This window comes from Phalacrocorax carbo, chromosome 12, assembly GCF_963921805.1.
Source record: "Phalacrocorax carbo chromosome 12, bPhaCar2.1, whole genome shotgun sequence".
In the NCBI taxonomy this organism is placed as follows: domain Eukaryota; kingdom Metazoa; phylum Chordata; class Aves; order Suliformes; family Phalacrocoracidae; genus Phalacrocorax; species Phalacrocorax carbo.
This window is the reverse complement of record NC_087524.1, coordinates 20650151-20673901: the sequence shown is the minus strand read 5'-3', so window position 1 is coordinate 20673901 and position 23751 is coordinate 20650151. Positions and strand designations below refer to the sequence as shown.

Here is a 23751-nt window from a genome sequence, read left to right as displayed (position 1 = left end):
AGTTTTTTAATACACATACTGAGTAGACTCAAGAGATCCTCCAAAACTGCCAAGCGACACCTACTACAACAAAGCTGGGATGCAGAGGTGAAATTTAAGAAACTAGCATCCAATGAGAAAGAAAAATACATACAATGATTCTGAAGGGAAAAAGAGGTAAAGGCAGGCAGGGAAAGAATCAATATTTTCCTTCCGAGATAAAATAAAGTTGCCCACTAACCTCTGATGGAGTCACCCCCAAGTTCCAGCAAGACAACTTTTGTGGATGAATTAGCCAAAACACATTATTGTCTCTACTGCCCTACATTTCTATCCCCATGGCTCACCGGGTATACGTTACAGAGGGTAACGCAACGAGAGCTCAATTGCGCTCTGCGGTTCTTCCCAATGGGTAAATAAACTGTTTGCGATCACGGTAAGTATCATGTTGGTCCTTAGGTGTTGTATTTAATTTTACTTGATGCTTTTACTCTCTAGTCGGGTAATAACTCCCTCTGAACGTGCTCAAGGGACACAAATGTTTCTAGCACGCCTCTGTAAGTGAGCAGCCCTTCAGGAGGCTTTAAAAAGCCGCCACCTTGGTCAAATATTGAGTTTCTGGGTTATGGGAAACCCTGGGGAAGGAAGAAGGAGAACGAATTCTGAGGCTGCATGGAAACCCTAGAAAGAAACCAGATGATTTTAGTCTTTTGAGGGATGCAACTATGAGACAGGGGTTATCAACAGAATCCCCAGTTCTCGTGAAATATCTTGGTAAGTCTTGAAGCACAATCTTGCCACAAGCAGCTTTTCCTCTGGCAGCAAAAGTGAGAGGAAATGATTGAGCAGTTAGCTAATCCCTTCCTTCTCCCACGCCCCACCTGGTTACCGCGACAGGGCCGCTGAACACACGCCTCACCACCGACTTTGCAAAAGATCACTTGAGAACTATTACATTTGCAGTACTTTAAAAGGGGATAATTTATCTTGTTTGTTTGGGGGTTTTTGTTTGAATGCTTAGTGGGTTTGGTTTAACTTTGTTTTAAAGAGGACCAAGACGACCATTATGTATTTATCTTGGTTAACAGAAAGGACAAGGAATAAATGAGATAAATGCCTATATAGGTTGGGGTTTTTTAGCCAATATGAGGCTGTCGCTTAAAAGCGCCATCCCCACCCCGCCCTAGTTACTCACAACGTTGTGTCACATAAATGTTTGTGGGGCATTATGAACCAAATCTGGAATGAAACACACTGAGAAAAGACCCAACCACAAAACCCCACAGTTCCTCATGAGATCAAACAAATGCCACACAGGAGTGAGGAGGATGGGAAGGAGTAACACTGTGATAGCACTGAGATCTGGAGTGGGGCGGTGACAAACCTCAAAACCTGTAGATGTGCACAGCAAATCATGCTTTACAGAGATAAGCCCTGGACGACTATTTCTTACGCACCCATCCGAGCCAGGTCGAGAAGGTGTGCTGTCGGAGGAGATGGAAGACACCGATGCAACGGAGAGGGGTCGTGAAGACGACGGCATCGTGAAGGATCTCACCATAGACCGCGGCCGACTGCCTCGTCTATCATCCAGACTTGAAAGCTGCAGTAAGGAAATACAAGATCTTACTTCTTAAATCACAGCATAGCTGACATCTGGTTACCAAAAGCAATGCTGAAAGATTCAACGGTTTGTCTTCCATGTAGAGCTTTACATTATTTAATTATACATTGTGTTTAACAACAAAGAAACAAATTCTAAAGAAAAAACTTTTAAAGGACTAGGAAGAAATATTTGGGTCCTCATAGGCACAGGCATAATTCTAAACATATTCCAATAATTCATTTGTTTCAATGGCGTTTCCAAGCTTTTTTACATCTGGGCTTTAAAAAAGGAGCTTTCTACAAATAACGGTGGTGGTTTTTTTTTTCAATCCACCTCTGCAATTGAAGTGACTGCCCTGTCAGTATATTTAAATGAAATGGAGTTTAAAGAAAAAAAAAAAAGAAAAAGAAGGAAAAGAGGAACTTTATGTCAAGAGAGCCAATTTACGGAGTGACATCTAGGTTAAAAAGAAAAATATATGAAAGATTCTTTTTTTTTGTTTCAGACAATTTCAGAGTTCTGAATATTTATACAAGCTTTGTCACTCATTAATAACTGATATATGCATAAAATAATTGAACTCTTCCAGTCAATAAATAAGAACCTCATGCTGTTTAATTACAGGTGTATTTTCCACCCCGTCAACTACTGGTAGATTGGCCTTGTACAAGAAAGACAGAAGTGATAAAACTCCATCAATCCTGACAATTCTAACTGGTGGGTAGAGTGAAATTAGAAAGATAACACCACCTGCCTATGACTTTCCAGTCATCTCCCCGATGATGTAAATGTGTATTACTGAAGTGACTGACATGCAAGTATCATTAATGTCAATTATTCCTGTTCTCCTTGGGAACGAATTACTATTTGAACTCTTCTCTTCCTAAATATATTAGCAAGATGGGGTTTGAAGGACTGCAAATGGAATATAATTTAGAAGGAGACCATAAAGGCTGGCACGTTCCCCATAAGATCTCAGTGTTTCCATTAAAAAAACCAAAAGTCATCAGCATAGACAAAAGTAAAAATCTCTGAAGGAAGGCCTGTCCTAAAATAAAACAGGATACTGGCACGTACTGCTCCACCGAGGTTTTGGGCACTCGGAGAACAGCGTCACTTGGCACGGTTTTGCTGCCTCGCCTGCTGCAGCGTCCTTGTTGCCGCCTCCTTAGGCCAGGATGCTCTGCCCGTCACCGAGCAGAAAGCTCTCTCCTTCACCATATCCCACATCATCCACTCCTCAGAATAAATCTCCGTGGGATTCTCGAGAGATAATTTGGAACCAAATTCACACCCTATTTACATTGATGTGATTGGCATAACATCCCTAAACTCAGTGGCATGCACCCACTAGCGACCGTAACCAGAACTGGATGAAGAGGGTGCTGGTTTAAGGCTGTTCAGGCGTATCTTGGCTGCTTCGTTCTTTTTGGAATCTGTTTAGTGACTGCTGCTCATGTAGGGGCAGAAGTAAAATTGGAGAACTTGTAATTTTTATAAATTTCTTTTATTTTAATCTCTCAATCTTTTATTTCTTAATTTATTAAGGATTAGATTGTGCTGGATCTCCCATCTGATATTCTTGCCTTGGCGGGTTTAAGGATGGGAAGGCAGGAAGCGCATGAAGAAGGCACTATCTTCTCTGTGATCTCCTCTCTGTGCAGTTGTGCTTTAGACACTGAGCTTTCAGGTCCAAGGCAAAACCCAGAACTGCAGATGTTTTTAACCTCGTGGCTGCAGAGATAACCTTTAAAACCTTAGCCCGTGCAGTGGTACCTGCCTCAGTACATCTGTGAATTGATGCAGCACCTCCAAAACTGATGACCCAACCCCGACTGGGGCAACCGTGCAATCTGGTGTTTTTGTAAGGAAGGACCCACCATTTGATACCACGTCCTTCGCCTGCTGGGACCTGCTACTGGGTTTCTCATTAAAAGGCAGTTAATGGGATTACAGGGCAAGCTCCTTATCTGCTTCCAGGGTGCCAGGGGAAGCCAGGGACGGAGACGAGACGCAGCGCAAAGTGCAGGCTGGCAAGCTGGCTTTCCTGCGCCACGGCCCAGTAATTAATGGTCTGATGGTGTTTTCCTTTGTTTTTAGATGGCTTTTGCTGACAGAAGGTGGATCTGTGCAATCTTAAAAGTAAATCACTGCTTTTGGAGATCATTTGGTTTTAATACCAGTCCTTTTTGTGGGAAATGGTTTCTGGTATTGGATATTTTTGGGTCCAATTTGGGGAAAATGATACTACACTTGGTGCTCTTTGGAGGTAAAATTTTCTCTAAAAATTGGGTGAGAGCATAGCTTGAAGCCCACTTACGTAGCCTGAGCCAAAACAAATGAGGCAACTCAACAGCGAGCAGATCTGACAATTCCAAGTTCAGCTTTGCAGTAGAGGGGGGGGACCCAGAATTTCCTGGCACTTCCAGCGTGCCGAGGACAGGCTACTGCCCCCACGGCACCCCGTGGTGCCACCCTCCTCCCCAGGGGAGCGGGGTGCGTGGGGTGACCCCGGCCGAGGTGGGGGTCTGCAGAGCCACAGCTCGCCATCTCAGGGCCGGCGGGACGAGCCGACTGCCTGCCAGGTCGCCTCGGCAGCCTGTGCACGGTGCGCTGGCCACCTCTGCCTTAGAGGGTCTTTTCTGGTAAAGGTATGTGCTTTATTTTCCGGAGCGGGGAGAAGAATTGTTCTGCATATGCAAGTCTCACATAGTACCGTCATGTCACAAATAAACCTAAAAATTACAGCACGTTTACAACACCTCTGTCAGGACCACCAGCAGATGAAGACAAGGGAGATAAAGCTCACCTGGCAGCCTTCAACGTATAATGAGGACATCAGCTCCACACGGTCAGTCCTACAGCAACTCTAACCATTGCACCTCGGGTTTTTAAAGAATTTAGAAGACTGATCATAAAATAGCACCCAAGCCATGTGGCTTTTGACTGAATTATCAATGATATTCTTAATTAAGAAGCTGTAGGCTGGCTTTCGGCTTTCCTCCCCGATGGGTAACACTCCGATTAAAAGCAGAACAAAACCCCACTGGAAATGCCACCAAATTCTTGGCTGTGCCTTAAAGATGAAGCAGCAACTGAAAATTGCCCGTTGGAATGAGAAAAACGTGAACTCCAGCACCACTAAATCTCATTAAGTAGCAGCTATCTTTTCATTGCCTGCCTACATTTAAGGCGATGCCAGAGGACACAGGGCTGCATGCTACCGTAGAGCAGCACGGCCCTCACATCCCAAAAGGAATTACATCTCTGGAAAGGTGACATCCAGCTCTAGTAAAACCATGCTACAGTGGCTTTTTTGTTGTTGTTGTTGTTGTTAAACCCAATTCCTTAAAAATGGAATACTGAAGAATTATCTTGACTTTCAAGCAACAGATTCAGGCAATTTAGAAATTGTTCCTGTGCTAGAAAATGAAAGTACCAAGGCTTTCTGAACATCTCCTACAGCATCTGCTCAGTATTTAATAATTTGGTGACCACTGAGAACAACCAGGCAATGTGGCATCAACATTGCTTTTTTAATCAGTGGGAATTATAATACAAAAATACAGTTGCCCATAATTTAAAGAAATTCCACATATTTAGGAACCATGAAGCTAGCGGGTAGCTTACCACAGCGCGGACCCCATACTGTTTTTCCACTTTGTCTTTCAGCTGCCTGAAGCAAGCCTCCATCCGCTCGTGGAACGGCCGCAGCGCCTCCGTCACCTTCTCCCCGTGAATCCGGATGCCTTCCGCCAGGAACGGGATCTGGAAAGCAGAGTTAGAATTGTAGAATCATAAAGGTTGGAAAAGACCTCTAGGATTATCAAGTCCAGCTGACAACCCAACACCCCCAGGCCTCCTAAACCGTGCCCTGAAGTGCCACGTCTACACGTCTTTTAAATACCCCCAGGGATGGTGACTCCCCCACCTCTCTGGTCAAGACTCCCACACACATTGCAGGAGGAGCGAAAAATCTCATGGAATAATAACAATAACACCACCACAATAACAACAACACTACAATAACAACTATTATCATCATCATCACCATAATCATTGTCATCATTCATTGTATATGAAGCACAACATAGTAAAAAAGGATCTAAAAATCTGTTATACACGACTTCCTTTTTTCTCTGTTAACCAAAGTCCTTTAAAATTAATGCACCCACAGTTCTGCCCAGCAATCATATACTGAATTTATCAGATAGCTCAAATATTCCTGTGATGTTATATTCACAGGCCCCCATACATGCTGTGCTTTAAAATGGCAAGCTGATGAATGAGGACTCTCACACCAGGTTATTAATATCAGTCCTTTCCCAGTTTTGTGAGAATAAAACCTTGAAGGAGGAAATACTTGTATGTTTTCTTTAATAAATGCTATGCCTAAAACTGCAAATGAGCTACATCCTTGGACACGTATATATTGCGGAGCCATATTTATTAATAAAATATACAGCTTTATATACTATACATTTCTCCTTAGACAAATTATTTTATTTTCTTTGGGAACAAAAGAGAAGAGAAAAAAATAAAATTAATTCTCCTTTGTAACTGAAAATAATCATTTATCTTCAAGGCTTCTGTCACAAATATCCATGACAACACAGGATTATATAATTAGTTCATAGTGTGGAGGTGTAGCTGACCTTTTAAAAGGTTTTAAGAGAGACATTTTCATTCCCACAGCTATCCAGACATACCATTAGAGTTTTCTACCTCCAGCTTAGGAAAAATATTTCCTCTTCCAGGTCCGTTTCAGCCCACACAGTGCTCTGATTCTAACTTAAGATATTCTCTGCAGCAATCAAGCTAAGAGGCTTCTTCTTAATAATTCATAATTAAATCATAATACTGATTAAAAACAGATCTTTCTAATAAGACCGAGCAGCAATCAGAAGGACTAGTTTATTAGTAAGGAGAATAATAAATACACAGATGAATTACAGATGAACAAATTCAAGATATCTTATCAAGATGATTCCCTGTGATTTGGCCCTATTTAAATGGACACAGTTTCTTCTCATAGAAGAGAAATAAGAAAAATAACACTCTTTTTCACTGCAGCCACTTCTATTTATAACCATATGGATTTCCACGCTACAAAACCGAAACATTAAAATCAGGAAATTTCCCTGCTCTGAATAAGTAAATGAATTTCCAAATGTTCATAATTATCAGGCCACGCTGACCCTCCTATTTTGCAGGGATAAGTGGTCGCTTGGCTCATTTATTTAAAAGAACCTGCTGACTTTTAAAATGGATTCTTTTAAAAAAAACTCGAATTACCGAGATGAAGTGCACGTGGGTTCTGAAGCTTAGCTCTGAGATAATTTTTACAAGCAGAAAATGCACTAATGAGCCTGTTTTAGGGATCAGCCGTCTCCAATTTAGCAAATCAAGCAATATGAAGTAAATGACATTTTTTTTGTCAGGAAATGCCCCAGTCAGGAGAAAAAAAATGTAGGTGCTTCCTTCTGAGCCCCAAATTGCAGGCGCTAAGGAGGGTTTCACTGTTGGTGTACGCCAGAGGTATACACCAGGTGTATACAACCGGCCGCGGAGAGCTTCTGGCACCTGGAGAAGCAAAGTAAGAGGAGTGTCGGTGGCCAGGTCTGCTGGAGTGAGCGAGGGTTGGGCACCTGAAGGCTGGTGGCCTCCTGCTACGGCAGCTTTTGAGTCAAGACATGGAGGAACGGGCAAGAGGAGGCACCGGCTATAAGGGAATGAAAGACGACCAGAAACCACAGAGGAAGAAAACGCTTGTTATTCCTTAACAGCAGCTGAATCGAATAAACCTCCCTTGGCTTCGCTATAGAACTTCTGCGAGATTTCTGACTCAGGATATTTGGTCTCCCTGTCCAAGACCACTTAATCCTTTAAACATTCATCAAGTATAGAAAGAAAGGAACTTTGGACTGTTTTACCACTTCTGCTTCACCTTCTGCTACTACCTTCAAAATTCGCCCTACACGTCCCTTCCAGGCCTTCACCCAGGGAAATCTGGCGACGAGTGACACTGAATGTTAAACCTTTATGGATCTTCGTTGGGTGCGGCGACAACGGCAGAATCCTGCCACATTCACGATATTGCCGGTTCATTTGCAATGGGAGCAATGGGTGGGTTTGCTTATGGCTCTATTTCAAGGTGCCCTCACCTCGAAAAGCAGTAAAGGTAAAGGTAATGTAAGTAGCTGAACTAGAAATAAATGAGCTGAATTGGAAAGGAAACCAGCTTGAGGTAGCACTTATTCCGTAACCATAATCTTTGTTGATGTTAGAATTTTATAGTTCCACTGCAACTTAAAATTATTCCCTGATTTTTTTTTTTTTTTTTGTTAAAGATCTTGACCTTCTTGGCTGGAAAGGATGAAAAAGCTACATCTATTTGAATTATTAAAATTAACCTTAAAACTTAGAAGAAAATCTTTCATAATGATGGTGGTATAACACATGATCGTAAAAACTTAAGCTCGCTTTGCTACAATCCTTTCAGCCATGTAGGAGCAGCCCAAGATTTTACGTGACATACTGGTTTAGGTGTGCTGTAAATACATTAGCTAAATGCAGAGTGACTAACGTCATCAATCATTTATTTAATTACCATAATTTCAATCAATCATTTCATTATCTTCATGTTCAAATAAAAGATCAGCTTGCAGCGATGTAGTTGCATGGGAACATTTTTTTCTAAGCTGGAAAAGCACTGAGATGGACAAAAATGGACAACGCTTTACTAACGATATTTATCTGAAAAAATAATAAGATGGGAAAAAATGTATACTTAAAGTTCAGAGGAATTATGAAAGGATATTATCCAGAAGGGCATGAATTCCATAGCACAGTGGAGGAAAAGGTAAGGTAAGGGGATAGAAAAAAAATTAAATTTAACCAGTCAGCTGATAATATGTTTGTCAGGCTACTATTTCATATATCCAGATTGATTTATACAGCATCAAGAAAATCTGCACATGATCACAAAAATCCAAGCCCCACGCTATTGAAAAATGAAAACTCATTTTTGCTTTCGATCACTGTCAAGCCCGTGATGAATTCAGACCAGGGCCTCACTTCGGAAAGTTTCCATAACAACCCCCTCTCCTGCCACCAGCCGGTGTTTGCCTGGCAGCTCCCCGCCCCGCTCCCACCTACTCACGCTGCCAGTGTTCTGAAACCGAAATAATTCCGGGGGGGGGTTAAGTTTTAGGATATTCTAAACGTATATCAAATGTCTAAGGTAATCTAAAAGCACTGACTTCTGCCATGGAATGGCTAGGCCTTTTAGTGAAAAGAATTTTCAGATATAAACCCAGTTTTTGATCTCTTTTCTCTATTTTTCTGGTTTTGATTGTTTTGGAACTACAATACTGACAGGAAATCACAGATTTAAAACCACTGAATAATTAAATACAATGTGATTAGCTGCCATACATATTTTCAAATACTAACATTGTTTCAATATACAAACGTCGCCAAAGCGACTCGTTGCTGAGGAAAAGCGTGTTTGTAATTCATCTGAAGTATCGCTGTCAGAGGCAAAGACAGAGAGCTGACGGGAAGTTAGTCTTCTGGGGTCAAATTATTTTCCTCTATAAAAACGTAAAGCTCCTAAAATCTGATCTTCCGTAAAAGCTCACGAGAAAATACATAAATAAATACATAATTTTTTTGCGGACCAAAAGAGATTTCCTTCAGTGACAGTTTCGTGGTCTTCAGAGGACTTTTTTTTTTTAATTCTGTATCTTTGGTTCTACTACCTCTAAGACTGAAGCCTACAGAAATGTAAATTATCTCCTTTATTATAAAGACAAAATTGAATATTAGAAGATAACAATGCACTTTATTCTTCCAGGGGAAAAACACTTCCAATCATATTGGTATTTTATTAGTTATTATAAAATTATCTTGAGACTTCTGGAAAACGTCCAGTGTTTAACGATGAAACAAAACTGGAAGTGTTTCTTGTTAGCCCTGAAAAGCACCCTCTGGAACATGTAAACCCAGTTCTTCACGCAAGAAGGGGTTCCTGCTTTGTCTCAGGCACCGGGCTGGACACCTGGGTTCCAGTCCCGGTTCAGGAAATACTACCTGCGTGGTCTTACATTCAGATGAGTTCTGCTCTAATGTGTCATCTCAGAAATACCAGGTAATTTCACATGCGTTATGAATCCACAGAATAATGGTTTTGTACCATGTTAAGTTCTAGAGCAAATGAAGCCAAGGTTTCACAATGATGATTTACTAAATATTTTGCACGCTAGTTAATTTTTGCAACTCTCACGTTTAGTATTCTGTGCTAAAAGGTACTGCAAGTATACACAGAAGTTCAATAAATAGAAAATATGTTGTTTGAAGGAAGAAGTGAGTATGTGAAGTCCCAGTCCATGCCAGCAGGAGGAGGGATTCAGGGTTAAGCATTTCATCTTACTGTCTGAGAATTTCTGAAATCAATCTTAGAAAAGTAAAACGCAAAACTAAATTGCCAATAATACTAACCAGCATTATTATAAATATTTTCTCATTTGATACAGATGAGATATTTTCATTGTGTTACAGTTACCAAAAAAAAAAAAAAAGAACAGAAAAGAAAAGAAAAGAGGTTGATCATGTTTGTTCCTTGTGGGTTTATCAAACGACAAATGATGTCAGATTTGAAAAGATGAACTTTAGCTCAAGATCCAAGATGGTTTTAAATGCCAAGGAACTGTACACAGGGTGAATAGTTTGATGTCTGAATTTTCTCAAAAGTGACACTAAACCCTCTTTGTACAGAGTTGGCCCTGACCAACCTGACTTAAGATTTTTTACCTGCCAAGCGATCAGATCCTTTAGTTTTTCAATCTTCTCATGATCTTCTGGATGCTCGTGCATGTATTTTTCAGTAAAAAAAGCCTAGTCAAGAGAGAGAAATGAGCAGTTATTTCAGAAAATGAACCAACATCTACCACAGAAGAATTACCTATAGCAAAGATCAATGAATCAATGCCAAAGGTCTGCAAAATAGCAGTAATAGCTACAAATACAAAGTGAAAATCCAGGAAGGAGATGTAGAGTTTTACAATGTCTTAATCTTAAGACATCAATCTTTCATGAGCAGTAAAGTGGGCAGATGAGCGTACGGCGATCAAGACCAAATCTCACGGGCAACCCCGCAGAGGACCTCTGCTCTCTGAAACGACCTTCCGGCAGTTCCCAGGGCATAAGAAACTTTGGTAGATGAAATGGCTGAGAGTTACAGAAGGACATAAACGGACGGACACAGTGACACATCAGTCAGCACACACCTTCCCCATTTACGTTACCGAATACACGTTGCTTGTGTATGCTCGCTTAATATGCACAACATAAATAGCAGATACAGTGTTGATAGTTTCCCACTGTTAATATCTTATCCCATATAACTTTAAAAGCTAACGCTGTAAACGTGCAGTTAAGAATATTTAGACGTATTTCCAACTGACCGCTATCTCAGAAGTCTCTACCATTTGATTAATCCTTTAAAATCTCAAGCATTTGAAAGGAAGGGAGAGAACTGCAGTTGGTGACTTTGGTCACTGAAGCTCCGATGTCCAAGCCCGTGAGAGCAGACGCTGGAAATGTCATCAGCCTCAGTGCCTCACTCTCGCAAGCAACTGTCCACCACGTCCCTGCGTAAGTACTCTTGCTGCCAAACGTATCAACTCTTACTTGAAATGTAGAAGGCAAAAATGTATCCATAAATACCAGAAAGGCATTAAAAAAGGTAAGGTTTAAGCAACGGCCTACAAAGCACACGTGAAGGGAGGCTCACACACACACGCACGCACGTCCTGCGGCACTCCAGGAGAGGCCAGGCTCAAGAGGCGAGGCGCTGCAGGATGGGCAATTTTGACGTTACCTTCTCGTAGTTCGTGAACCCTCCCATGACTGCAGGATCCACAATGCCGTTAAGGAGCATCGAGAGAGGGTTAATGGGTAGATTTGGATCATTTAAATGCTGCTGAACCATATTATTGATCTTATCGTTTGTTAGCTGCATGGTTTCTATTGCGTTTTCCAGTGGACTAATTTCAACCTAAAATAAAAACAAGAGGAGGTTTCAACCGAGGAGCAGAGCTTTTAACCTGCCACAGCAGAAGCTGTCCACCAAAGCACCACATTTCAGGAATTTCAGAACAAAAGATATTTTAAGCAATAATTAACAGGAAGGGTGGTTTCAGGCATTTAAATATTTGGTATCTATACACTGGAGTATCTGATACGATAATGAATATCAGTGGAGAAAGATAAATGCATTTCACGGCTCTAGGACGGCTTACGTCTCAGCACAACATTTAAGAAAAGCTCTGACAGGAATCACATGAGGTTTCTGGCGGATTACGGAGAACATCAGAGATTACGAGTTGGCGAGTTTTAGCAGTACAAAGAAGATCCAGCTTAATGGAACGGTAAGAAAGAAATGATAACTTAATGTGGATTTTCTGATGGAAAATGTAATCCTAAGCAGCTCAAAAATCAAGAAGATATTTTTGCAGTGATTATTTTGGTGTATTTCCCAGGAAATGGAGTTTAATATGTTGAAGAGATGATTTCTAAGCTATCCATTGTGGCTTTTCCCATGAGGCCACATTTTCTTCATCCGCATGTTGTAACTGAAGGAAGAAATGTTCCTTCTCACATAGCCCGGACGCCCATGAAGAGACCTCTGTACATGTCTTCACGGGGTAAATTAGCTCTTATACCGTGTCAAACTTGCTTTATTTCAATTGACTCACCTCCAACTATTATTTATGAGCAGATACTGTGTCTTTTGGAATGACAGTTGCTCATATGGAAAAAACGGTATTAAAATATTTTAAATATTGCTAAAATACGTACATTCAGTGAACGGGCTAAAAATTACTAACTTGCAGCAACCCAGAATGCAGACAGGCCTTGCTGGAAGACATAGCCTACTTCCATTAAAAAATGACGTGGTAGGAATAGAAAAGGAAGGTTAATTGAGGCCTGTGAGCAAAATCCAAGTGTATATTTGATTACACCCTAATTTCCATAAATTCTACATAAACAAAGCGGCGCTTCTACCTGGCTATCACTGCTTACCGTGTTTCTGAGAACCACTTATAATCAAATCTCTTTAGTTGTTACTCTTACACCTGCCATCTGATTACATCAAGGATGTTTTAATTAGCATTTTAAAAAGTCTGCGTGGTGAACTCTTCTGGAAGGCAGGTACCGAGCCTGTTTGTGCTGCGGCTGCGGAGCAGAGCAGGCTCAGATGGACAGACGGCCACTGCCCTTCAGAGCTGGGCGTGCTACGAGTGAGAGTTGGACGGGGAAAGCAAGACCATATTCAACGTCTGATTCGGCAAGAACCGTTGCATACATCACACGCTAAATATAGGGTTCTGTTATTTGTATTAATGGGTTTATAACTATGCGATAGTTTGTTGATGAACCGTTGCTTTTAAAGCTCTTGAATATCTACAGAAATTAGCACTCATTTTGCCGACAGACATCTTTTTTGACTTTTCTGTATCAGCAATCATGGCTTTCTTTCTCATTCTCCTTTCTTTTAACTACTCTCATAATCCTCCCTCTAGTTTTTTAAAAGCAGATGGAGGACTGCAGTTCCCATCCTACTACTGTAAGCTGTGCTTTGGACCTTACTGAAAGCAATTTATTAAAAATATCTATACTTGTAAATTATGAGCCGTGTTCCAAGTAGCTTGCTAGCTCTGGGCACTACACAACCTATTCACGGCAAACAGAAACGACATAACCCTGATACATTTGCAACACTAAAAATGTAAACATCAAAACAAACGATTAGTATTTGTACTTTTTAAAACCAAACAATTCAAAATCCAAGTTTCTAACTCACCGGCTGGCCTCAGCAAATTTTCTCCCTACAACTACTTGTGTCCAGCTAAAACAAATCAGATCAGAATAATGAACGTGTACTAGAAATTCCTTGCAGATAATGAGCAGATTGAAAAGGTTTAGGTAAAAGTACTCAGAAGGTATTTAAAAAGCAAATAGTTTTAAGGAAATTATGCATGTTCTTATGGGTTATGTAACACAGAACGCCGCATTTATGAAATTACTCAGTTCTCTCTCGGCACTGATTTGATATGATCTCACCTCTTTCCTTTAAAGATATTCTAGTTCCATCAATAAAATATGAAATGTGCAAAGCTACTCCAATTCATCGTGTTTAGTAAAACATCGATAATATCTGTACCCATGATCAAAATTTAGCTTTACAGGGATGTAAACCTAGTGATCGTGCCTCCAGCCTTTTAGCTGACAGGAATCTCAAAGAAAGTCAATACCAATTTTGCTACAACTGTGCCAGAGCCGGGGCAAAAGTTACCCGTTGCCGCCTTTCCACGTATTCCTAAGCTCCATTCTGGTATCGTTTTTCAGCTATGTGACTAATATAATACTTACAAAAAGCTTACAGAAAGCACTTTCCCGGGATTTATGCACAGCGTTAAAGGTGCGCAGATACAAATCGCCCGCAGAAAGCAGCCTGTCAGGCTGTGCTCTTAACTCCTAACGAAGAGACCTTCATCAGATTTGCCAGCCTTTATACACAACGCTTTTTGCAATCATGAAGATAAACACAATCTTCTCTATCAGGATTATATTGAAAATACGAAATTCATTAAAAATTCAATGTGTTTTATTCAGCTGCCTATTACTGTCAAACATCACATTCATATTCTGTTACTATAGATACCATAGTAATTTTCTGCATTACTTCTGTTCATCTAAACACAACTGTCCAACATAACCTCAATGGAGCAATGAAAAAGGTTTTAATTAATCATATGCAAATTGTTCTTTTCCTTTAAAAATAAGCCTCACAAGAGAGATTTTAAAACTGCAGTAACAATGTTTTTATTGCTACTTAAAAATTACAGCTGCGTAAGAATAATTTAATCTTAAAGGCGTTTAATGGATATGTCTTATCTAAACAGTCTAAATGGCAGAACAGAGAAATGCGTAATTTGGAGTTACTCTGTGAGGTTGCTAGGGTATATTTTAGCTAACTACGGTGAAGAAACAAAAACAACCTTTAATCACAACCGATAAGCAGAGAAGAGATGCAGACAGATACAATGGCCTCAATTTATGGTGTATTTTGAATCAATTACAATCAAAAGACCCAAATCCTCTTCCAAACTTCAGCCTAGTTGCATTTTGATGTAGCAGGGCTCCCTACAACACCTCAGCTCCCTCGCTGTAGGTCATTTTAGGCACCTGGCCCATGCCACAGGCTGCGATGGCTCACCTGCTGAAAGCCAGAAAGACTTTACAGAAGTACTTCACGCACTTGAACGGACCTTGCCCTGAAGGCCTGGAAGAGTCAGCCCACATTTCCTTCTCTCGGGGGTGGAAAAGCATGACTTGAGTCACCCTCAGTCAATATTCAGCATCCTCAGCAAGCAAGTGCCCTTCTCTTAGGATGCCAGATATAGCCACATCGATTGCTTGTTCACGGAACTGAAGCACAGTCATGCAGAAATATAAATGCTCCCCGGCTGTTTAACAGCCCTATTGTTTTTTGCAATCTCAATAAAGCCAAATTGATCTTACCATGAAAACTGATTTGACTTCAAACCACCTCAGAATCCCCGGTAATTTATACGCTGTCACATAGATGGTTCTCTCGATCCACATATTCTGCAAATACAACATAAACATCACGTTATCGGATGGACAGCTTTTATCTTAAGCAAAGCCTTAAAACGTTATCGCCAGGAAAAGGAACCCCAGTACGACAGACATTACGAAGCCAGGGGGACGTTTCAAATGGAATCTGCTTGGGCAGACGATGGAGCGGCGCCGATTTAGATGTATCATGTATCAACATGATTTAGCAGCGACCAACTGCTCTCTTACAAAAAGAGAACACTATGTACAAGATCCAACTGTTTCACCGGACTGTCATTTTTCCCCTGTAACTTCTAGAGCTGTCAAGGACCATCCTCCACAAAACCACAACATCTTGATATAGGGAAAGCTTCTTCCCCAGGAAGGCAGAGGAGCGGTGGGACGGGTCCCCAGGAAGGCTGAGCTGTCCCCATCCTTGGAGGTTTTAAGCCCCGCTTGGGCAAAGCCCTGAGCTGACCCTGGAGCTGGGCCTGAATTTGTGATCCTGTGATTTCACCTGAGCTGTAAACTGCACTGGCTTCGTTGTAACATCTCCTCCGTGGTCTGAATTTAAGGATATGTGATTTAACACCTTTCTTCACATGTGTGTATCCAGTTCATAACTAATGTCAAAGACATCTCTCGGTCTCATTTTGTTAGAACTGGTATGTGTTGGTAGTTCATCCTATTTATTGTGAGGCTTCTTTAAAAGAGAATTGTTTGTTCCGTCCTCCAGTAAGAGAAGCAGGGCTTTCAAAGCGATTCAGATGTACCTAAATTTGTTAATCTTAACTCAATACCTATTGTAAACTGTAGCACTCTCTAGCACTATGGTTTTAGAAAAAGAGAGTTTCCTACCTCTTCAGCTAAACCCACGAAGATTAGCAAATTAGCAATTTTTGACATAACAGCCACCACAAGAAGCCAAAGCCACCACAGGACTCTCTGAATGAATACCTAGTCTTAGCTGCAGGAAAACAAACACTCAGCATTTAGTGGCACGTTGGTTAGATTAGAGCCTACTACTACACAGAAAACCAAGTTCTTTGCTCAAGAAATGATGCATTAATATATTACTTTAATTACTACTACTTCTTCACTAACTGCGCCCACCAGAACCCGTGAATAAAACAGTGCCTATAAAATAAAAAGGCAATCAACTCGATGTAACTGGTTGTAAACGTTTTGATGAACACAAGCTATGCTTTAGTGACCATTAGATGAAACGCATGGTTTATCGGAAAAAAAAAAAAAAAAAAAGAAAAAGGCATTACTGCAAAAAGATTTTTAGATGCCTGACCAGAATATTCATGGCAAAACAAGTTTTGGCAAGAAACGTCTGTCTTTTCGGGATATCTTTAAACTTTTTACACTTCTTTTTCAACATAGTTTTTAACGAAGTCAATTCAGCTTTGTCCATTTTTACTATTGGTATGAAATAGAATATTATAAATTGGTTTAGTTGAATTTCTATGAAAAATAATCACATTTAAAGCTAGAATTTATCTTTCAACAACCAAAACAAAATGAATGGTTGACACTCTCAAAATGAAGGGGAATAAACCAGCAAACCCCAAAAGCAGTCTCTTCTCTCTTATTTTTTTTTACCGCAAATTCGTTGTCGGGGTTTTTCTCTCCTTTCCGAACAGGGCGTGAATACTCAAACCGCTGGACTTCATTCACCCTATAGAAACTGAGAAACGGGAAAAGCACAATTAGCTCAAGATCAAATACCGTCTGTTTAGGAATTAATTGCTGCTAAACTCTAGTACCAGAAAAAAAAGTTTATGCATAAATATAAAATGCTCAGGGGATCACTGTTTTCCAGTGGTTTGGATGGAATCTCTGCAATTATTAATACCCATGAAAAGTTCTCACAACTGCTACCCTCCTTGGCTGCGTACAGATTTGTTATCCAACGACAAGAACTAGTTTAAGTGTCATGCAGGAGACCGATAAATTGGCAAAACCAGCTCAGACTCACCTCACGATCTGTTCTGACACTGGCCTGTGAAATTTCGACGGTAAATCCAGTTTGGGCTTTACAGTGAAGCACTGAATATCTGAATTCAGGGGTTAAGAACTGAAAAGACAATTTCAGTCACGCAGAACAGGCAGCTCAACAGGAACGCGAAGGAAGGACAGAACGACAACATTAATGCATTACACCCATCAAGGCAGAAGTGCAACAGTCTCCTGCTCGTGTTGGCCGTAAATCCTCGACCTGTGCGGCTGCTGTACAACCTAAGGATACACTGGCCCGAGGAGTTTTTGATGTCGTCGCCCGGTGGAGAGGTTGTTTTCATTTTTTCTGCGTTTGGAAACTGAGTCAATAACCTTGCTTCGAAGTCTTCGCGGCGTTCGTACTCCTTTCCCCGGTAAATGAAGACTTTGTTCTGGAAGCAAATTGAGAGGTGAGATCCTAAGGTCAGTGTCCTCAGTAATGAACTGGGATCTCAGGAGCATTGACTCCAATGGTGTTAAGTGAGATATTTTACATCCCTCACGCTATAATCAATAGTTTACAAATATTTTATGCCAATTCAATGAAGCACAAAGGGATTTCCTTACCTCCAACTCAGTACCAAGATCATTAAGCATGCGCTTATCTTTAGGCATAGGTATAAACCAGACTAAATTCAATGGGGTCTAAATACATGCTATCAAGGATCGATAAAACAGGTGCCCACTGACAATGTATTAAGGCAAATTACGTCCTCTACCAAATCCAAGTTCTCCCTCTGTAATTCCTCCCATCCATCTTCCACAGCTAATGGTGGATTGGATGTAAATAAAATTAGGCTTTTTATACACAAACATTTATTAAAAGGCATTGAAGAGAGCCAGCAAGAGCAGCACAGAAAGTATAAACAGAAAACAATGCCAATTTTAGGAGGAAGGCCCAAAGATACTGACTTTTTTAGGAAGACTGATACACCCCAGTTTTCATGCAAGCCTATTACGTTTTTGCCATTGTACAGATGTTTGCACACAGCATAACTTTTAAATCAAATATATTGCATTTCTAAGTGTTGGTTACTTCTTCTAACAACGAAGAAAACTAAGATATATTTTATACAGTCCATTTACGTGCTGAGCAAGCACATTAAATTCTAAAGGAAAATGGAAACAATGACTTGCACATTTTTAATTGATCAAACATATTAAAGGAAGTTCTGGTATGAATGTTAACACTTGCATCTGAATATGCTTAACCTCATTACTCATCTCAAAAGGAACACTTGGTCTTATGACAAGGGGTAGAAAACTGGAATAATTTACATTTGCCCAGTTGGGTTTGGTTCTGCAGAGGTGCCTTTTGAAAAGCACAGTAGATGAAAGAATATTCTCTATTTGGGGGAAAGAAAAAGAAGAAAGGGCAGGTGCCTGAGAAGTGTAGATATACCTGTAATTCATGTGTATGTACCTGAAATTCACAGGAAAAATTATAGCAGAAGAAAAAAGCTTGTGTTAAGGGTTTTCTCAATCAGCTTTTCAGGCACCTAACAGCCGAATTTCCAGAGTTTTTGTTGCTCAGTTGTTACAACCTGACCCATCCACAAGGCTCTTGTGCAGCATGGTAAGGGTTTTCCTGCACTTCCAAAAAATCACTCGGTTGTGAAGCGACAAAGCAGTTCAGTGTGAATGCAGCAGATTCCCGCGGCTCTGCAGGGTCTCCCTGTGACTGTACGGTCTAACGCGCCGCTTCGGTGGGGAAATTATGGTGTGCTCTCTGCATTTTTCCGACGCAAAGACATGGCTGAGTTAGAGGCTGAGGCAAACGGCCCCGCGGCCGCTCCACGCCCTCGGCCAAGGCAGCTCGTCGTGCCCGCTGTGTGGGCGCAACCCCTCTGGTTGGCAGCGCTGGGTCACTGGGTATCCCCGGCGCTTCTAGAGGGTAGCGGGCGCTCTGCTGAGCGTGGCTCTACGTGTGGCAAAATTTCACGACCACTCATAGCCACGATCCCTTTTGCAAAGTTATCAGTGACTTTATCGTACGTTCATTGTTTTCAAGATTTGTGATAATGCAAGTCTTCCCTATAGGAGTATCATAAAGTATTAATTCAGTCATTTTCTAGAGAAATGGGTTGGTCAGCCTTAGCAGTGACTCCTTCTTACTGGCAATTAAATAACTTTTGCCTGCTAAAACTTGAAAAAATTATTAATAAACATTTTACAAGAAATTATTAATAAACATTTTATAAAAATCTTCTTAAAGCTTTTTTACTTCATGTACCGCACACACTTTTCGCTGTTCAATACTTGATAAAAGCTGTTGCTCGTGCATTATTTTAGGTGTATTTCAAACACCGCAATATTTCGTAGTTTTTCTGCATCGCGTCTCTTTAGAGTTGGTCTTCCAGCGCGCACGGCAGCCTGCACGCGTCGTGCCTTTGCGCCAGTTACTAACAAAGGGCTTTGCCCGTGTGCTGAAGTGGATTCCATGAGGTTCGGGGCAGCTCTGGGTACCGACGGCCCTGCCACCTTCCTGCACGCTCAGAGTCTTTGGCACGAGCTGCCCAGCCATAATGTGGAGACCAGGCAGTGGGCCAGCGTACGAGACCTCATCTCCCCCATTTTTTTGAGGGTCTGCACACAACGGATGCTGCAAAATACACTCTCAGCCTGGCAGGAACTGCCTGGGGGAGCTTATTGCTTTCAGCTGCAAAGAACTGATAACTTCTTGCACTTCTCAGGACGCATAAATGGCACAAGAGAGCCTGTAGTACAGCATCTCAGGGCGTATGAAAAGCCACACACATTTGCTGCTTCTTGGGAAGATGTAAGAATTTCAGTTTCTTCACATGGGCTTTAGTTAGTTGGTGGAAAAGGAGGCTTTTGCCAAATGAACACCTCACTAAGTAAAAGTTTTACTTCTTGGGACTTTTTTAAAGCCTTTCCCTACTTCATTTTAATACACCATGAGGACAAGCCGACCACAATTAACCTGACAAAGCCCACTTAATCAGCATTCACTGGATTTATCCAGTGAGCTGGGCTTCAGCATAGGCTTGGGCTTGCTCCTGGTATTTATTAGGGCATAATCTGAGAGAGTTAACATGGAATTACTCAGTTACAACCAGGAACTCATCTCCTAATTGCCTATTTCCAGGAGAAAACCTACTGCCAGCTCCTGGCCTGAGACTAAATCTCTCTGAGTCGCCTGGACTCAGAGAATAATCTCAGAATAATAAGAATAACCTTATTCTTCTGTCTCTCGAACTGCCTTAATCTACTGTAACTCTTCCACAGGGGGTTGGAGAGAGTCTCTTTCCAAAATGAAAATCCTCATCTCTTTAGATAGATACGAGCAGCACAGCAGCCAAATAGCTAACGTGTTACTTCCACGTCACCGACCGGCAAGTGCCAGAGTCCAGAGAATCACGACACAGATGCAATTCAGATGCGTTAAATCCCCACCCTTCTTTGGCCACTAACTCCTCTCCATAACAATCCTGGTGTCAGTAGAAAAACCATAAAACGTTCCAAGACTTACGTTACTGGCATCAACCAAGTGACGGACGTTTTCAATTGACGCGACTCATGAAAATCAATAATCAAAGATTGCTTTTAAAGGTATCGCACACATCTCTGATATTCAACTTCATTTTAGTGACTATGCTGGAAAGGACACAGCCACATCCAAAAGGCTTCTCTACCACACTCATATATACGTATATACACACACCCGTCAGGCCAAAATGTCACCATTTCAGACGGTGCTGGTTATTACCCTGATGCACTTTTAGCGATACCATGAAGAAGTATGAAGTACTGGGTATGTTTGAAGAAAAACTTTCTCTACTAAAAATCAACTGTTCCATATTGGAAACTGGAAAGAAAAAACCGTTTGTTTTATACACCTAAAAACCAACCATCAATGTTAGGCGGACTGTAAATAACACACCGACAAACAGTAATGTACTTTCTCCATCACCGAGGGAAACTTCCAAAGCAAGAAACTTTGCTGTCGTCTGTGGAAGAAGGTGGACACTTACCCTTATGAATGTGGGAAAGCCCTGGCCGTAGTATCCAACAGCAAAGTAGTCTGGTTTTGGTCTTATCACTTTCACAATATTTTCATAGAACTGGGCTTGCTTTCTCTGCAAAATAAATAGGTGGACCTTTAATGACCTAAACTTTAAGGAGATCCCCTATACTTAAGATCTAGACCTCTTCCATGCACGTCTCTGACTTAACGATGTACATTCCTCCCTCACCCCTTTTTTATTCACCTATCATCAGGTACGTGCTAATATTTTGAAACACCACCCCCTGCAGCCGTTTTTCTTATGCTCATTTTGGTGAACCTCACTATTCCCTATCCAATACACAGATTTTGATGAAGGTCAAGAATTTGCAAGACAGCCTGAATTCCCAGTTGTGACGCTGCCAACGCTGAAACACTGGGATGATGAAGCACATGCTGCTAGAGCCAGCTCATCTTGATGGTGCTGACTTCTCAGTTTTCGGCTGTCACATTTCATTACGTTTTTCTACTGCTTCTTTTCCATATTTACAACTATTTATTTGCATACGGAAAGCACGCAGTTGAGAATTGCAGAAAAATATAACTTTTGGAATAAATACACACATGTCAGACGCCATCTGTTTTTGAAGTGGAAACCTTCTTTATCTCAAATGATGAAATAATAACAAATGTGCAGCTTCAGACGATCTGTTCATTAACTTATTTTTAGTCTATTACTTGCTGTAAGAGAATGAACTCTGATTTGGGGGGAGGTTTATTACCGTTCCCATGTGACAGATAACACTAAACGGCAAGAAGACTACAAAGACCCAGATCTGCCGTATATTTCTCAGTTCACCTGTGGCAAAACTATTTTGTCATTCGTGAGTTGTCTTCGCGTCTAATATTTAATATTGCTTGAACAAAAGCGACAATAGGGAGAAGAGAAGGAAACAAAAAACTTTTATATTTTATTGGGGGGGGAGGGGGAAGAGCTAGCGTGCTAACGCTGTTCAGCAGCAGAAATAAGAAAAGCCGATGGGGCATGCAAGACCTGACTCATGCGGGATCTTTGCCTTATTTGCCGTATTAAGGATGAATGCCCAGTGCAGGGTGGTGCTGACTTTTGTGACATCTCTCTCCATTTCTCCTGTCTGATAAAGAGCAGGTAAACTCAGTTGTTTGTCCTGGATATTGGAAGTTTGGCGTTTCGCCTATTAGAAGCCAGAGAAACTTCATTTCCGCGTGCAGAGGCACCGTACCGGGTTTATACCACTGCCTCTCCTGGAATTATGTCACTTAATGCAAACAGTGACATATCTACTGTGCAGGATATGGGGGAAAATATATTACTCAGTATTACTGGCTACAATGTACCAAGTGCAAATTCAGCCTTCTGCTCCAAAAATGGATGCGGTATGAGAAGTAGAGAGTGGTCGCTCTGTGACAAAAGCTGTTCATGTTCCCATGTGCAAGTGTAAAGGAGATGGAAAATGCAAAATGAGGGACTCGGAGAGTAGCTACCCACTGGTGAATAATCATATCTGACACATGAGAATCATTTCTAGCTGAGGAACAATTACCAGATTCCTTTTATATTGAAATGAGGAATTTTCTCTATTGAACAGAGCCCTGCTGACGGCGGTGCAGGCAGCAGGCCAAGGAAGGCTCTTCTGGCATACCACAGCACCTGAGAAACGCTCTCTGTATACACCCTCCACCTCCTGCAGTACGGAGCAACGTGAGACCAGGCTCCAGACTTGTCAGGCGTATCAATACAACCGGTCTATCGCTAAAATGAGTTAAAGGAGGACCATCAAAAAGGGATATAAATTCAGCTCTAGACAGCTGGAGGACAGAACCAGGGACAAAACAAAGAACATGTAAAGGAGTGAAGGAACCATAAAATTGAGAGGAGTGGTATTTACCTTTATTCCTTCCTCCCCAAGGAAGGGGACTCTGGGGAGATGATGGGGATGGAGATGCTTCTGGAGAGATGGCTCCTAGCCACCCTCAACCTGAGTGTCGGTGTCAGCGGAGAAAGAGGGTGCAATGACACCGTATTAAGGCCCAGCCCTGGTAGACTGGGATAAAGCAGATGAACAGTTCAAAGAACTGAAGGATGCACTCTGGTGAGTGCAGAGGTAGAATGTATCAAAAACCTGACAGCTAAGAATTTTCAGAACCAAACTGAAATCATGTCCCAGTTCTTGAGAAAATGGTTGAGAAGTTAGGAGGGACAGTGACAGCTGCCATTTATCTCTTTGGAGAAGAGCAGGAGGGAAAAAAATGGTGCAGGCATAATGAATGGGTAACGTCAGGGCAAAAATAACTGACTCTAGACATGAATGCTTGGGAATTATTCATACCTAAAAAAAGAAACGTGAATATGGAAAGACACTTGAGAGAGAATGGGGATTTTTTCATGTTCCCATTTATATTTAAATTCCAAGTTTCCTTTTATACCCCAAATAAATCAGCTTAACATTACCGAAATATTTTTCTTTCAGTTAACAAAAAAAAGGAAGAATAAAAGCAATCTTTCTCA

General features: G+C 41.2%; 1 protein-coding gene across 2 annotated transcripts in view; it reads right to left on the bottom strand.

Moving 5' to 3' along the window:
* Window positions 1–23751, bottom strand: part of DOCK1 (dedicator of cytokinesis 1) — a 316638-nt gene that overhangs the window by 22608 nt on the left and 270279 nt on the right. For both annotated transcript variants that reach the window (XM_064464378.1, XM_064464379.1), the window contains exons 40-48: window positions 21232–21336; window positions 17487–17628; window positions 17217–17295; window positions 16841–16925; window positions 15176–15262; window positions 11469–11645; window positions 10400–10483; window positions 5216–5353; window positions 1437–1582 (exon numbers count right to left, since the gene is read on the bottom strand). In XM_064464378.1, coding sequence (XP_064320448.1) covers window positions 1437–1582; window positions 5216–5353; window positions 10400–10483; window positions 11469–11645; window positions 15176–15262; window positions 16841–16925; window positions 17217–17295; window positions 17487–17628; window positions 21232–21336 — 1043 coding nt within the window. The remainder of the gene's footprint in view (window positions 1–1436; window positions 1583–5215; window positions 5354–10399; window positions 10484–11468; window positions 11646–15175; window positions 15263–16840; window positions 16926–17216; window positions 17296–17486; window positions 17629–21231; window positions 21337–23751) is intronic.